This window comes from Numenius arquata, chromosome 1 (assembly GCF_964106895.1).
Source record: "Numenius arquata chromosome 1, bNumArq3.hap1.1, whole genome shotgun sequence".
NCBI lineage: Eukaryota > Metazoa > Chordata > Aves > Charadriiformes > Scolopacidae > Numenius > Numenius arquata.
Window position 1 is genome coordinate 82,815,431 of NC_133576.1, and position 17,948 is coordinate 82,833,378.

General features: G+C 39.9%; 1 protein-coding gene across 1 annotated transcript in view; it reads right to left on the reverse strand.

Annotated features, from left to right (window-relative positions):
* UBAC2 (UBA domain containing 2) overlaps nucleotides 1–17,948 on the reverse strand; it is a 94,451-nt gene that overhangs the window by 23,780 nt on the left and 52,723 nt on the right. Inside the window, exons 4-5 of the mRNA XM_074153550.1 lie at nucleotides 13,003–13,126; nucleotides 11,002–11,049 (exon numbers count right to left, since the gene is read on the reverse strand). Of these exons, the coding sequence (XP_074009651.1) occupies nucleotides 11,002–11,049; nucleotides 13,003–13,126 (172 nt within the window). The remainder of the gene's footprint in view (nucleotides 1–11,001; nucleotides 11,050–13,002; nucleotides 13,127–17,948) is intronic.

Consider the following 17,948-nt stretch of genomic DNA (forward strand, 5'->3'; position numbering starts at 1 on the left):
ATTCAAGACTTTGCTATTTTCATATATCAACAAACTGAAAGCAAACAGCAGTATTAAGATAAAGTGACATTTTAATACCTATTTAATCTGCTTTATTCTTAGTATGCTCTGAATTCTATACAACTAGAATCAAAACAAGGGGTTAAAGTTTGTGTCAAGATCCTGTACTTAACTTGTTTAGAGAAACACATTTATCAAACCAAGAGAGATCGTGTGAAAACCACCCAACAAGTAAAATCACTACACATGTATTTACAACCTGTAGTCATAACCTGCAATGTAATTGTTGCACAACAGATCATTTTGTTTGGGTTTTATTTGTGGAAATAGTCACTAAGACTATAAAATCCTTTTGCAATAGTTAGCTAGACAGAAAAATAAGATTATTATAATAAACAAATTTTCTTCAATTTCCTTCCCAACTGACTGGGCTCATAAATTTCCCAGATTTTTTCTTCTTCGAAGTCTATCAATGCTATCTTCATTGGTCAGGTGCAATCACTTCCAGATCTCAATTGTTCTTTGTGTACGTGCAAGTATGACTGTACTGCCATTTCAGCACAGTACATCTCTTCTTAACTTGCACTTGTGACCTAAGGATAGGTTCCTGTGGGTCTCTGCTAGAGCTCTGCAGGTGATCGTCACCATATTGTTAACCAAACCTAAAACATAAACCAAACCAAACATAAAAGATCATGATTGGATTTATCTGACCCAAGTAAACATCTGTAATTTAAAAGCTTACCTATGAGCTGCTTGTTTGAAGTCTGTTTCATAGTCAATAGAGAGAAACGAGCACTGCTAAGATGTGACTCATCCCATGGCAGACATCTCCAAAGTACACACACAGCTAAATTACTCTCACGGATTCCCTCTCTAAACAATGGTGATTTTGCAGCCACGATGGTGTTCATGTACAAGCTAAAAAAGCTTGATAGAAGCAATCTAGCTCTTACTGAACCAGCTGGCACAACTGACAAAGATTTCGGGCACACAAACTCTTCCTCAGATCTGAGAGAGAAACTGAAAACTTAAGTGAAATACAAACAGAAAACTAAAATCCATTTTTCTACAGGATCTTAGAAGCCATGGATATAGAAGAGAAAGTATCTTCTGGCACATCATTACCTTCTCCCCTCTCCCACTACTTTCTTTCTCCTTCTTCCAGAATTGGAAATATCTGCATCTCTCTCTTCCACAAACAATTACAACCTGACTTCCACACTAACATCTCCTGTATGCCAGATGGATCTACTACTTTTCTTCCCAGGTGCTTTAACTGATGTAGGAGTAAATTGCCATGTGTTTACATGTAGATGTCTAGATAGGAGCAAGGTGTCTAAGCTCCCACCACAGAGGAGATACAGTCAATACAGCCAGCAGAACATAGACAATCACCTGAAATTGATGGCCAATGGCATCCTGGCCTGTATCAGGAATAGCGTGGCCAGCAGGAGCAGGGAAGTGATCGTGCCTCTGTACTTGGTCCTGGTGAGGCCTCACCTCGAGTACTGAGTTCAGTTTTGGGCCCTCACTACAGGAAGGACATTGAGCTGCCGGAGCGTGTCCAGAGGAGAGCCACCAAGCTGGTGAGGGGTCTGGAGAACAAGTCATATGAGGAGAGGCTGAGGGAACCGGGCATGTTTAGTTTGGAGAAGAGGAGGCTGAGGGGGGACCTCACTGCCCTCTACAACTACCTGAAAGGAGGTTGTAGAGAGGTGGGTGTTGGCCTCTTCTCCCAAGAGAATAATGACAGGACCGAGGAAATGGTCTGAAGTTGCGGCAGGGGAGGTTTAGATTAGGTATTAGGAAGAATTACTTTACTGAGAGAGTGGTCAGGCACTGGAGCAACCTGCCCAGGGAGGTGGTGGAGTCACCATCCCTGGAGGTATTTAAGAAACGGGTAGACATGGCACTTCAGGGCATGCTCTAGTGCCCGAGATTGTGGGTGGGTGTGGTGTGTGGTTTCACTGAATTTCACTGAATTTTTAGAGTTGGAAGGGACCATAAAGATCATCTAGTCCAACTCCCCTGCCGAAGCAGGATTGCCCAGAGCATCTCAGAGCATGTTACTCAGGACTGCATCCAGGTGGGTCTTGAAAATCTCCAAAGAAGGGGACTCCACAACCTCCCTGGGCAGCCTGTTACAGGGCTCTGTCACCCTCACCGTGAAGAAATTCTTTCTCATATTCGAGTGGAACCTCCTATGTTCCAGCTTGTGCCCGTTGCCCCTCGTCCTCTCACTGGCAACCACTGAAAAGAGCCTGGCTCCCTCCTCCTTCAACCCACCCTTTAGATACTTAGAAGCATTGATAAGGTCTCCCCTCAGCCTTCTCTTCTCCAGGCTAAAGAGTCCCAGCTCTCTCAGCCTTTCTTCATAAGGGAGATGCTCCAATCCTTGAATCATCCTCGTTGCCCTTTGCTGGACTCTTTCCAGTAGTTCCCTATCCCTCTTGAATTGGGGAGCCCAGAACTGGATGCAGTATTCCAGTTGTGGCCTCACCAGTGCAGAGTAGAGGGGGAGAATGACTTCCCTCGACCTACTAGCCACACTCTTCCCTATGCAGCCCAGGATTCCGTTGGCCTTCCTGGCCACAAGAGCACACTGCTTGCTCATTGTCATTTTGCTGTCTACCACGACCCCCAGATCTTTCTCTTCAGAACTTGACTCCAGCAGGTCCACACCTAACCTGTAGGTGCCTAACATTCTTCTTCCCCAGGTGCAGGACCCTACACTTTTTCCTGTTGAACCTCATGAGGTTCTTCCTTGCCCAGCTCTCCAGCCTGTCCAGGTCTCGCTGGATGGCAGCACAGCCCTCCGGGGTGTCAGCCACCCCTTCCAGTTTGGTATCATCAGCAAACTTGCTGAGGATACACTCGGTCCCCTCGTCCAGGTCGCTGATGAATATGTTGAACAGGACTGGACCAAGTATTGACCCCTGGGGGACACCACTGGTTACAGGCCTCCAGCTTGAACCTGCTCCATTAATCATTACCCTTTGGGTCCTGTCACACAGCCAGTTCTCAGTCCACCTCACTGTCCCCTCATCCAGCCCACACTTCCTTAGTTTCCCAATGAGGATGCTATGGGAGACTGTGTCAAAAGCCTTGCTGAAATCAAGGTAGATGACATCTGCTGCCCTCCCCTCATCCAGCCAACCAGTTATGGCATCATAGAAAGCTATCAGATTGGTCAAACATGATTCACCCTTGGTAAATCCATGTTGCCCACTTCCAATAACCCCCCGCTCTTCAACTTGTTTGGAGATGACATCTAGAATGAGTCTCTCCATTACCTTCCCAGGGATGTAGGTGAGACTAACTGGTCTGTAGTTCCCAGGGTCCTCCTTCTTGCCCTTTTTGAAGACTGATGTTAGCCTTCCTCCAGTCTTCAGGCACCTCTCCTGTTCTCCATGACCTTTCAAAGATGATAGAGAGTGGCCCAGCGATAACATCTGCCAGCTCTCTCAGCACTCGCGGGTGCATCCCATCAGGGCCCATGGATTTATGAATGTCCGGTTTGTTGTGGGTTGTGGGTGTTTGTTTTGGTTTGGTTTTGGTGTTTGTTTTGTTTGTTTTTTGTTTGTTTGGGTTTTTTTTCGGTTGAACTCGATGATCTCAAAGGTCCCTTCCGACCAAGAAGATTCTGTGATTCTGTGAAATTAAGCCATCTACAGTCACTCATCTGAATATTGACCATTGCCCACATGCAGACACCTCACGTTAGTTTTGGGAGGGATTCAGCACATCTGTTAGCTTACATATGGGTATCTGCATCCGTTAGGACAGACAGACAATGCTTCTTTTTCATTCCCCAATCTTTGTTCTTCTATTGCTTTTCTGTTTCTTAATTCAGGCTATGCACTTCACAGTCTATGTGCTGAGGTTGCCCAGAGAGTTGGTAGAGTCTCCATCCTTGAAGATACTCAAAAGCCGTCTGGACTTGGTCCTGGGCAACCAGCTCAGCGTGCCCCTGGGTCTAGATGTCAACCTCAGTGATTCTATGATTCTGTGAGCTCCCTTATCACTTGGGCTTTGGTGTGGAGTACTATCAACAAAGTACTATCAAACAATCACAGCAGTTACAGATAAAATATATATTTTCAGTTAGGAAAATACTTCAGCATATGCAGAATTTTTAATAACTGAGTAGTCTCACTAGTATTAGCAATACTACTGATACATATGTTGTAAAACCAATATTCAGAAATCACAACTCAAGTTCTGAAAAGTCACTACTTAGATTGCCTTAAAATCATAAGCAGGTTTTTTGGTTTTTTGTTTTGTTGGTTGGTTTTGTTGTTGTGGGTTTTTTTATTATTATTTTTAAAAAAGTTTCCCTCATTATTTCTAAGCCTTTGGGGTATTCTTTTGGATTTTGAAGCAGTAGTTTGCTCAAGGATTAAAAGCTTATTTTACTTCTAGAAAGCTAACATTCCCCCAAAACTCCTGATTCCTTGAGCTGGGACTTCAGGAAACACTGACAAGAAAAAGAAGAAAAAAGAAAACAAATCAAAGTGTTGCTCATACTTTCTGCATCTTTACAAACTTTCCCAAAAAAGAGCTGAGGTTATCCATATATAATCCAAAAAGGACTGGTGCTTTAATTTGAATATTAGGTGTTGAAGTTGTATCCTGGTCTATATTTTCATTCACATCTTTTATACAATAAACCAGTTTTTTAGAACATAATCCTCAGCAATTTGCAATATGATCTAACTGTAGAATAAAGACCTCTATATAGGTGAGGAGTCTGGAGAATAAGTCTTATGAGGAGAGGCTGAGGGAGCTGGGGTTGTTCAGCCTGGAGAAAAGGAGGCTGAGGGGAGACCTTATTGCTCTCTACAACTACCTGAAAGGAGGTTGTAGGAGGCGGGGGTCGCTCTCTTCTCCCAAGTCACAGGTGACAGGACAAGAGGAAATGGCCTCAAGTTGCTCCAGGGGAGGTTCAGATTGGATATTAGGAAAAATTTTTATACTGAAAGGGTTATTGAGCATTGGAATGGGCTGCCCAGGGAAGTGGTTGAGGCACCATTCCTGAAGGCATTTAAAAGACGGGTTGACATAGTGCTTAGTGGCATGGTTTAGTGACGTTTTTTTATTAGAGTTAGGTTGATGGTTGGACTAGATGATCTTAAAGGTCCCTTCCAACCTAGACAATTCTATGATTCTGTGATAGCGCTTTGTTACATGGGTAGGTATGTATGTTGGACCTTTGCTGACCAGTAAAACAGGACCCATGCAAGTGCTCGTCTGATCTGGAAAGCCCAGCCCACAAAGCAGGCACAGCAAGCGCAGCTCTATACAGAGCAGCCCTGTGTATCTCCAGAGCAACACCCGTGGGGTGTTTAATGGGATTTCTTGACAGTGTGGTCAATGACGCTGGGCAATCAGCTGAAAATGATGTTTTGGCTCACTGCACCTGGCGCATGTGCTCAGCTCTAGCTGAACAGCCAGTGGCAGTTCCAACTCCAACCAGGCATGCTGATTTCAAACACAAAGGCTTAAATACCAATTGCAGTTAAAGACAAGACAGCAGCAGGAAACCTTTAAATAATCCACCTTCTCAGATTTATTTAAATTTTCTTAGTTATTTCTTCTAAAAACTATGTTTCTTGCTACTGAAAATGATAGAAATATGTTCCCCTTGTGATCATTCAATGTTTCCACAAAACTAAGGACTTGAAAAAAAAATAAAAATCAATGAGAAGGTTACAATATACTTCTAAGACTATTCAAAATTTAAAAGATACTGTTAGGGATACCCCCCCTTTTGTGTCAGCTTTTCAAGTCAGAAATGCACTGTAAGTAGTCTGTTACCAGGCATTTGGGTGAAAACAAGCTGAAGATGGAAAAATAGCAATCTGAGTTTTTTTAAAGTGTTATTAATGTTATTATGAGTGCACTAGATTTAAACAGTAACAATATTCAAAACAGAAACACATCATTTAATTATTTCTTAGTATTGTTTTATTTAATTCACACTTTTAGTAAGTTTTGCTTTCACCATAGCTTTTCATCATTCCAAGTTTAAAAGAATGAATTAAAAATGTGATTTCACTTATTGCAAATAATTCGTTTTTATCTATCCCGAACTCCAATTCAGGTATGACTTGGCTACAAATCAACAGCGCAAAAAACAACTAATGCATAGCTTTCATCTACTTTTTTTAAATTATCCAAACTCACACCTATTATACTGACCCTCTTTTGTGGCACCAAAGCACTACCACAAGACATCAAACTAGATGTAAGTAGACTTATCTGAATCACCATTTATAATTACACAATTACAAAGAATTCCAGGAATATCATACTTTGACATTGACTACAGACCTACATAAGGCTAGATGTGGATAAGTTGAAGATGTCCTCCAGACTAACTGGGGGATGAAGAAGGACGCATGGCAGGACATGAATGTGAAAGTAACTGCGTAGTACATTATCAGGCTCTGATCAAAGATTCTCTTCAATAAAATCGGCATGTATTTAAGACTAATTTTAAGTATGTAGAAGGGATGATATTTTAAGTGTGAATACTGCAGTGTGGAGTAATACAAATGTTTCTGTATTTCCTTCAAAAACTTTTTAAAACCAAAACCAATTCAGAGTAAGGACTGTTTAAAATCACTTAAGAAAGATGTGGAAGAGGAAGAACAACAACAAGAAAATCAACGACTCTTAGATCTGATCTGGTATCAACTATATAATGTTGTTTTTATATCAAGAACTACAAAAGTGAAAGTCTGGTTTAAATATTTTGGTCCCCAGCCCAATCACATCTTATCTTAAAAAGGATGATCAATCATGGACAGGAATTCACTAAAGCAAAACACCTCAGCCAAACGGATAGCAAACAGAAAGGATGAATAAAGTTCTTAACAAACAGAACTCAAAACAATCTAAAGTACACTCGAGCATTTAGCAAACAGATACCTGTAGTCTGTGTTAAAACCAACTCTAGGGAATTCAAATTCATGAATAAGAACTAAAGCACTCAAAAATCAGAACTGAAATTAAAACTAACCACTCAACACTAAACTTTCTATCTTAACCTTACTTAAGCCTTTAAAGTACATTCCTTACAGATTTTCAACATCTAAAGTATAAAAAGCACAACTTTTCATACAACCTGAGAAAAGTAAATCACAGCGTAGCATAGAAACAATGCAGAAGGCACTGATTTTGGCTTGGTGAAATCTGCAAAGTAAACAGGGTTTTAGAAACTTCAGAATTTGTAAGGCTAAGACAATTTCAATTTCCTCAAGTTTGAACTGAACTCTACACAAATTCAAGGCAGCTCACAGAATACTCAGGATATTCCAAATTTTGAACTTTAGGCAATGCATCTCACCTTGCAAACAAATAAACAAATGACACTAGATAAGAAGGAAGAGTCTACAACACTGGTATCACGGAAAAGGCCTGAAAAATACCTTTCCTCGATGAAATACAGAACTAGCTACATGGTTAGCAGAAACCCTGGCACATGAGCTGTATGATGACAACATTATACTGATGAGCAGAGGGAACTGCATGTCCCAGCAGGCACATTTCATCTGCTGGTACCAACCTCAGCTTACTGCTTGAAGCAGGTATGCTGTGGCTACAACTGAGTGAGCCTTGACATGCCCCTCAAATTTCAATCCTGCAAGAGTGTAACAATGAGAAATGCAAGCTGAGAACGCGAGAGATTTTCAAGGGGGGAAAAAGAGGGAGAGAAGATGGGTCGATCTGTATGCATCCAAGGAAACATTCAAATGGATACCATTTTCTAAGGTGTTTTGACTGTTTTAAAGAAAAAAAATAGTAGGGAAACTGCTTCTGGCATTCATGAAACTGAGTAACATGCACTATATGGAAGCACTTCTATAAACAACTACTGAAAGAATTTTTAGCTTAAAGTCAAATGGAAATTGTATGACTTTCACGATACATCTGCATCTCTAATATGAAGTTTCCTTATTTTATGACATAAAAAAACCCCTATAATAAGAAACAGATCTGGACTGTATGTACCAAGTATGGTATATTCCTGGCAAAACAAATCACAAGAAACTAAATCAGTCTCATAAATTATAAGAAGAATAACATTACAGATTACTGCTTACATCAGCTTTGTGAATTTGTTTACAGTCTACTTCTTAAATTTTCCCTTTTTGTAAATAAACATCATGTATTTAAACAGCACCTTTTACACAACACACCAGCAACTGGAATGACCAGGCCAATATTGACATACCAAAAGAACAATATTCAAGAGGCACTCCATTTTCATCTGGAGAGTAAAAAAGCTGCCTTTAAGAGTGTATTCCTATGCTGATTCAAAATTAGAGATCTAAGAAGCTCTACCTTACGGCAAAGACAGACACAGCTGACCTTTTGTACTCCAGTAACAAAACACGTACTGCAATCTCAGTAACTGAGAACAATCCAGCATCAAACTACAAACTGTCTAAAATTCCCTATCACCAGGCACATTACGTCAATGTCTACTTGCATACATAGACACACACGCGCACACACATGCACATTTCTGTTATGATTGCATCACTTAAAACCACTGAAAACAAGAACTCAAGGTGGTAGAATTCCCAGTTGTTTTACACCCTGCCTGGAATTCACAGGGAAGTCTAACAGCACTAGCAAGGATGAAGACACATTAGCAAGAAATCAGTCTCCAGTGCGACACCTTGTACCTACAAAGTCAGATCCCATTTAAGTGTAAGAGTGTTGATTACACGTTAAACTATAAATTGTGAGAATTTAAATAAACCTAAACTGGGAACATGGTGAAGAGAAAGTGGGAACTGGCAACAATTCAGAAACCGTGCCGGCACCATCCATTTTAATTCTCCACATAAGCAGAAGTCCAACAAAAGCTAAATTGCAGAACAGCATCATATACAGTCATATGAGTGTCTAAGTGATCTTTAGAGCTAAAAATACACTGATGTGTCTAACAGACAATGAACTAGTGACTAAATATCACACCTAATTGACTTGCTGTTCGTGCATTTACTCAGCCTTTTTGTACAAATACATGAAAACTTGATTCAACAAAGATAGAGTATGTTAGAAAATGTCAAGAGCAGTAAGAATTACAAAAATACATAGGTTTTCAGAATGATTTAATATAGATTTGACAACCTGTGTATTTCTGTAATTGAACATATACATATGTTATCAAGTATCTACACTTCTAATGTTAAAAAGTGCCTTTATAGTGTTTCATATCGCTCTTCAGATGATTTAATATAACGTGAAACCTTACTCCTTTATCAAGTTTTCTCGAAAGATGCCAAATTATCATTTACAACAGAGGTGAAAGAGAGACTTCTTATTCACAGAAGCGTGAAGAAATTCATAACATGAACTTATTTCCAAATTGTAGCAAATTATTACGAAACAGTAGAATGCAGTTCTCTGCTTGCTGCAGAAAACAATGAGACTGTAAACACATCATCATTGATGATGACTTAATTAATGCTGACTGAAGCAATATGAAAACTTCAAATCATTTTTTTAAGCCGTCCTGTGACACAGAGAAAGCTCAATTTATTCCTATGGATTTATACCTATGTCAAACATACTGCCAGCCTGCAATTAAAAAAAAAAAAAAAAGTCATTTATGAAAAGAATCCTGAGAAAGTTGCATTATACAACTGAATAAAACTGTACATTAAAAGGGAATTAAAAAAAGAACGGCATAATATATTATGAAAAAAATAATATTTGAGCCGTTCTTTATAAGTCTGTATAACCAAGTATACACACAGTTCCTGCCACCAGGAAAGAGAGAGTTAAAATGCCTTTCCTTTCCTTTCCTTTCCTTTCCTTCCCTCTCTAATGAACACCTGTTTTAAAGGAAGGGCTATTAAAAGAGCCAGAAGAGTAACAGGAAGGGTAGTGCGTTTGAAGGAAGTCACAAATCCTTAGGCGGGCACAGAGGCTTGGGCCGATCTCTCCACCAGAGAGAAACTCTGGTTTGTTAGTTGCCCTGTTTGCATGGATATTTATGGTCAGACCAAACAGCTGAGCAGACTTCATTCTTTACTGCTCTGTCACTCTGGTTAGTTATCCTGTGAGCTCACACAATATTTTGGAACAGCCAATGCAAATGGTAAGAGACCAAACTCCTGAATTACAGCAGCAATATGTGAAGCGTCAACAGGCATTTCACTCTGAGCTCACTGCAAATTCAAATTAGTAGGTTCTAAATAGCAAGGGCACAATTTAAGTTCTTCTTAAGATTGCATCACCTTGAGAGTCAGCTGATTTGGAAGAGCTGGCACCTTCACTGTTGCAAAAGCACACAGTATTTTGGATCTAGAAATGAGAGTCTGAGCTCCTAATTTCTAAGTCTGCAAAATTTAAAAAGAAGCTTATCGGTATCTAACAATCTGGAAGATTTAGTACAATCTGGTTTAGCACTAAGTGCCTTAGTACTAAGAACAGAGTCGGAAAGGAAAAAGACAGACCACACTGGCTTTATCTGACTGGTGTGAAGAGAGTGATTTTGCGCTCTTACTGCCTTTATCATAGTGAGAAATGGTTATACAGATGTCCTAGGAGAACAGCAAAACATTAAAAATCCTCACAGCAAAGTTGTTAAAAGCTGCTTCCTGGAACAAAACCTCGAGTCTTACTGAAAACTGGAAAAAAATAAATAGGGTAAATATTTCTACCATTTCCTCAATAGTCTCATTTACAGTTGTGGGTCTAAAGCTGTATCCATGGCAGTAAAATTAATTTTAGGAGGTCAGAGAGCAGTGGCAACCTGCAAACATTAACCAGGACTTCTGTTGTCTGCCCATTTATTACCAGCCAGTCAGTGCTTTACACCTTTGGAAGCTAAAGATGAAAACCTTCTACTTACCATTACAAATAAAAACATTACTCAGTAATTTCTGTTCTTTTGAAGTCCACATATACTGGACTGATTGTATATATAACACAGTGCTTTAAGCAACACACGATTTTTAAAACAGTAGGACTTACCAATCCACTTAAGGCTAAAATCCAGATGTAGGAACCAGAGGTTAAGAGCTAGAAGACAAAAGCAGTGATTTAAAATTTTAATTTTACATAACTGTTGTTGTCTGAGCTACTACGTTGCAATATGACGTAGGCTGTGTACTTATCACGACAATGAGAGAAGTCAGACACCTATTTCTGAGAAAATTCAGTTTAACATTAAAAAAGATGTATTCCAGAAGTAGCAGAAGTGGAAAAAACACAGGGATCCAACAATTGTTCTCCTTCTACAGAACAATACATTTTATTTTCCTATAGCGTACTAAGTATAACAGGATGTCAGTTATAGGCTGCAGAGAAAAACAAGTCTGAAAGACAGACTGAAGCAAAGGAAATGACTCAGCAGCAAGAGGAGAAGAGTTCCAAGTGGGGCAGGCAGTGCAAGTGAAGCTCTCAAACGTGCAGCCATGGAGAGACTAAACGTGAGCACCAAAATTAAAGAAATAAAGTTCTCACCCAGTGGCATATTTGTCGACATGAAATCATACAAACAGGTTGGAGTGAATTTTTAAAAAAAAAAATCCCGATAAGCCAACAAGGCAGCTCATCGTTTCTAGTAAAGTATGTGATTAATCACCTGGAGAAGGTTATTATCAACTGGAAAAACAGGCTGAAAATCAGACTGATACTGGTTACTAAAATAGTTCTGCACCCTGCCGACTGAATCATGAGAACACCTTCCTTCTACACTTCTGCCTACGGAAAGAATGACTTGAGATAAGGGCAGAGTTTACAAATAAGGAGAAGGCAAATGATTTTTCCCTCAGCCTCTGTGTGACGGCAGCAATCGTTCTGTACGTGGCAGGGAAAGATCCAGCGAAGAGACAGTGATTAGTAACAGCAGAGATCTGTACTGGAGGTGGTGTGTGTATGAAAGCCAAAGGCAAAGGACACGATGGAAAAGAGCTCAGATTATACCATGGTTTTCCCACAGACCGGAATAATAGCAGTATCGATGGGTTTGGAAGAGAAGAAACAAGACTTCCCTAAGATCAAGAAAATAAAGTGCTGGAGCAGAAATCGGAGGAGTCCAAAGGCTGAACAGCGAAATGGTTGAATGAAAGATTTGTGTGGAGCATGAGTCAATATTCTGAAACTGACCATTCATTTTAAAATACTTTCTGCCACAGTTCACATAACTATGGTGCTTTCCATTGCTAGTGCTAGAGCTATTTTTGAGTCCCTGGAATATATAAAAATGAGTATAATTTCTTATAATTTTGCAGACCTCATGTTTCATAATTCAGGTTGTGACATGACTGTCCATTCATTTCTAGGCTGCTGGGGTTTTTTGTTGTTTTTGTGAATAACTACTGCCTTTCTGTACCAAGTACCTATATTTTTCCACTCATATTTAACATATTACTACATGATATCACTGTGCTCTAGGTTACATTATTTTAAATTACCTGTAACATGGTAATGCTTGATATACAAATAGTACTAATTTATATAAAAGTGGAATTCAGCCAAAACCGTAATCATTTACTGAGAGTCTTACCATGGAAAAATAACTGTATTCTATAGCTTTTTGTGATCTCTAACAGACACGGGGAAAATAAACAAAAGCAAGAATATAAGCAAATTAGAAAGGTGAAAGATACATATGCCTTAGCATTAGGTTCCATCTATTTTCATCCAGTTAATTTCATTTACCAAAAAAAAAATATAATTACAGAATTGTCTATTATATTTTCCTGTGCAAGACAATCAAGGTAGCAGACAATGGAAGAAGAGATCATTTGCCCACCACTCCAGCATATAGAAATGCATACTAGCAACACATGTTTTTCAATATTTTAGTTGATGGGACAATCGCTAGCTAAACATATGTGGAATCATAGGCATTGGAAGCATCAAAATTCATAGACAAACATACTATTAGATAGACAGACTATTACATAGACAGAAATACTATTACATTAGTAATTCATTAAAATATGAACAAGCAAGTACATACCATACCTGTAAACCCAGTATATAGACCAGCGTCTTGTTTGTGATAGAAAAGTGGCCTAATACTTGTGTCACCTGCACTCTTGGAATGGAGGAATAAAATGGTACAAACAGAGCAAACACAGGACCCAAGCTGCAAAAAGAAAGATAGAGATGCTTAATGAGAATGACAGTAGCAATAGTAGTGTAAAACAATCAAAAGTAATTAATCCTAAGTACATAACAAACAAAATGTAATACCACCTTGCAAGCAAAGGTCTTTTTTGGGAAGCAATGATTAGGTAACTTGTGGCATTCAGGATAACAGATTCATTAGCAAACTATGAACCGCTAGTCTTCGGTAAATATCTTTGCACAGAAGAAACAGGTGACAAATAGTATCTTATTTCCAGATGCTTAGGACCGGAGGCAGCGGAGAAGGCAACATATTTAGTCTAATAGCAGACTGTTTTTATAAAATACAGCACATAAGAACAGCAGTAGTGTCCCGCATCAGAACAAAACTGCGTTGATCCAAGCAGACAAAGGACAAGGATTATATATATCCCAAAAATTCATAGAAACCACTTCATTTATGAAGTTAAGCTTCATATTCACCATGTTTAGGTATTAGAGGATTGCTGACAGACTGCAGCATCTAAGATGGGATACTGACAATTTAACTTCCCTTTGCCAGTGACTTCCATGGCCCTACAAATAACTAACCTTCTTCAGGGTCCTCACCTTAATCACAGCACAAGATGTTTATTAAGTTTCTAAACCCTTGTTTATTAAGTTTCTAAAGTTTTGTAGAATCTGAAACTCAAGCACCTTTTACAATGACCAGATACCCAGACTGAACTCGTGAACATAACCAATGGATTTCATATGCCCAGATACAAAACCTCTGTTCCTCACGATAAAACATCCAGAAAACTAAACCACATATTAAAAAAAACAGAAGATGCCACAGCAGAACCAATGCCAAAGGCATGGATATGGGAGATTCTGGAAGAAAAACACTTCCTAGGATGGAGCAGGGGAAGAAAAAAAGGTCACTTCAGCTAGATGCGACCTGCTTCACTGGTGGAGCTGTGGTGGTGGTGACCTCCAGGCAGCAAGCTGCAGGCAGGAGGAGGCTGTCAGCAAAGTGCACATCTGCCCCAGCTGAATCCTCGTCCGTGCTTCCTGCTGTCTTGTCCCCACAGGTGTGGGATTCTCCATGGGGTAATTTTTCATGGCTCACCAGCTTATCAAAACTTGCAAGCCTTGCAGTTTCCACAGGTCTTTACATGAAAGGGATCTTACTGCCCTGCCCATGGCAGGGGGGTTTGGAACAAGATGATCTTGAAGGTCCCTTCCAACTTAAACCATTCTATGATTTTACGATTATACTCAGTGGGAATTCTGCAAACAGCATAAACCATGAACTAAATAACTTGAAGCGTTCACTCAAAAATACTTTTCCCTTCAGGAGGAGCTACTGATAGGAGTAATACTATGTGAAATGATGGTCTGAATATTAAAACTTACATTTCCTGAGTAACTGCCAAGTGCAACACCCACAGCTATGAAAAAACCCCTTTGAATATTAATTTTACTCATTTAATGGGCTGTGGCTTAAGAGCATTTCGTTGATGTTTCGTTTGTTATATTTGAAATTCAGCTTGCTGAAAAGCTTCCTCTCTGAGGACTTAAATACAATTTAATTATAGAAACATTTTTAGTATCATCTGCTTAACACACAGTAAGATGCACTTGAATGTATAGAGAATGCTAACTCGGGAACTACTAAAAATGTTTAGTTTTGCATATAATCCTTCTTACATAAAAAAATCCACCTGTATAAACACAAACAACACATTCTTAAAATAAATTGAAATTATTTAAGTTGTAGGAGTTGATAGGCACAGCTAAAGAGCGCCACATACAAAAATAATTCTTCATCAGAAGTGTTCCATTGTAGACAATATTCACTGAAGTAAATCTGGCTTTCTAAGTGAAGAGAGAAGAAAAACATAGAAAAAAGATCTCTTGCCCTCTTAGACAAGTCATTTTAAATTATTTCTTTCTACTCTTACCACATGACCTGAGGGAGTACCAAAATTGTGGCACGCTTTTCAGGTTTTATTCCTCCTGTGATAAATAGTGACTCAGACACAGAGATTTCACATGCAAGAGTGCACTCAATCACAAGATGGGAAAGTACAAAAAGGAATTTCCTATGACTGCAAGTGCATTTTATAAAGAGATTAGAGAATGTTAAAAGGTTCTTTAAATGTTAATATTCACCATTAACGTCAACAAAGACCATAGAAAACACCACCCCAGTCAGCCCAGGGTAGTGATCCGTGTAGTTCCAAGTCCAGTGTCTGACACCGCTCGGTACCTGACAATCTAGAGGAGCTAGAGGAAACCTAGTGATGGACCTTTTCCCCTAAACCAGTAAGTTTGTAGCCACCACAGAAGTACGCCTCCAAAGACAACGGTTTTTGGATTGTTAGACAGAGTTTACATCTAATATAAATAGATATTACACAAATATCCATTCAGGTATCTTTTTTTTAAATGTCAAAACTAGTGCCCTTCAAAATATCTTGTGAAACTCACTCCTGCAGGTGAATCCACTGTGTGAAAAGCGATTCCTGTAAATTTAAAACCTTCCCTGTCAACTTTCATTATATAATTCCATGCTTCTACTTGGAAAATTTCAATTAATCTTTTCTGTTGCCTTCAGAATTTTCTATGCATTACCTGTCTCCTGTTTTAGAGTATCTATACGGAGATGCTGTTCATCTATAGCAGGTCTTTCAGAGAAGTTACCTATGAAACGATACTAGAATATGACTGACACATCATGGGGCAGCCAAAGGGTCACAAAGGAAAATGTGGACCCACTGCCTGGTGGAAAAAGGGACCTAGTGACAAAGGACATGAAAAAAGCCAAATACTGTTTGCCTTTTTTCCTTCAGTTTTCACCAGTTAGTTTTGCCCTGAGGTCTCCCAGGGCCCTGAGCCTCCTGCAGGACTGGAGCATCACCTGCTGTAAAGCAAGAGAGTTTGGAAGCTCTTGAGCCCAACTGGACGTACCAGAGTCAATGGGACCAGATGGGATGCAGCTCAGGGCGCTGAGGGAGGCGGCTGGTGTACTATCACTGAAACATTGTGGTGATCAGGGCAGGTTCCTGATGACTGAAAAAACGCAAATGTCACCCATCTTCAAAGAGGGCAAGAACAGGATTCAGGTAGCTACAAGCCTCACCTCTATCCCTGGGAAAGTTATATAGCAAATCTCCTAGAAGCCATTTCCAGTCACATAACGGACAAGGTGACTGCTAATAGCCCCTGTAGATTTACCAAGGGTGACTCTGGCACTGCGGGCAAGGAAGGGGAAGGCAGCAAATGTTGTATGCTCTGACTTTAGGATGCCCTTTGACTCAATGAACAGAGAGAAGTTGTTCAATCTCCTCTTGTGTCCTTGAAGAAAATACGAGGAGATGAGGACCGGCTAAATAAGCAGACTGGAGGGAAGCTGGCTGTACTGCCAGGACTCTGAGGGTTCTGGCCAGCAATACGAAGTCCAAGTGGCAGCCAGTTACTGATAGTTTCCCTCAGGGATCCACACTGGGGCCAACACTCTTTATTGTCTTTATTAATGACCTGGATGACGGGGCAGAGTGCGCTCTCAGCAAGTTGGTGAACGACATCAAATTGGAGGAAGCAGTCAATACTTTGGAGAGCTGGGCTTCACTTAGATACTCCTTGATGGGCTGGAGAAATGGGCTGACAGGAACCTTACGGAGTTCAAGAAAAGCAACTGTGAAGTCTTCCACCTGGGTCAGAACAACCCTGTGCAATGGTATAAAATAGATTTACAGACAAGGAGCTGGAGAACCCTTTGAATGTTAGTCAGCAGTTCACCCTCCCAGGAAATGCCAATCGCATACAGGGCTGCATTATCAAGAGTGTAATCACCAGGCCAAGAGAAGTGATCACTCAGCACTTCTGAGCCTGAACCTGAATCACTGTGTCCATTTTTGGGCTCCTCGCTTCAAGAATGGCATTGATATACTGGAGCAAGTCCAGCCGGGGGTAATGATGGTCCAGTACCGTACCAGGTTGCCCAGAGCCAGAATCTTCATCGTCAGAGACACAACCTGGACACACAGCTCTAAGTAACCTGTTCTTGCTGGACATGCTTTGAACCAAGGTTGAACTAGATGACTGCCAAGGGTCCTCTCAAACCTAAGCTACTCTATTATTCTGTGATCAACCAAAGCCCTGCTCTTAAAGTTCATAATCACTAGAGGGATTTCTGTTCCTGTATTTCACTAGACGCACACAAACATCCATCCATATACTGTAAATAACAGGACTCATTCTTAACTCTTTTAATTATGTTAATTAATTGTTTGGTAACGTACAGTGAGATTCAACATCTACAAGTGCAAAACATACTTTTATTGGATGACTACTACAATTCTGTCTTTTCCTCTTATTTTTGCTTTTCCCCTTGTCCCTTTTCATCCCCTTTCCTCTACCTTCTCTCCTTTTCCAGAGACCTTTGTCCTGGCCCTTTGTTCATTATATTATGAGAATTATCAGGAACATCCTTTCAAGTGCTATGATTAACTTCTACTAGAAACTTGAGATGTCTGTGTGCAAAGAAGGGCCACAGACACGCATGCAGACTCTAAACAGAGTTTATGCCCACTTCATGTTTAGGAAGTTAATTTCAGCCATGTTGGTTAGAAAATAAAATTTTCAAACAAAACAGAAAACTCTAAAGCCCAAAAGATTAAAATACAGAGTTTGAACACTCCATATGGACAGCATGTCTATTCCAAAGGGGTACGGTAATAGCAGGCTCTTTAACAATTATACCCTCATTGTGGACAGCATGTTAAATTTCAACATTTGCAGTGAAAAAGAAACACAGTAGACAAGATGGGAACATTCTACGTCGTATGAAGTGA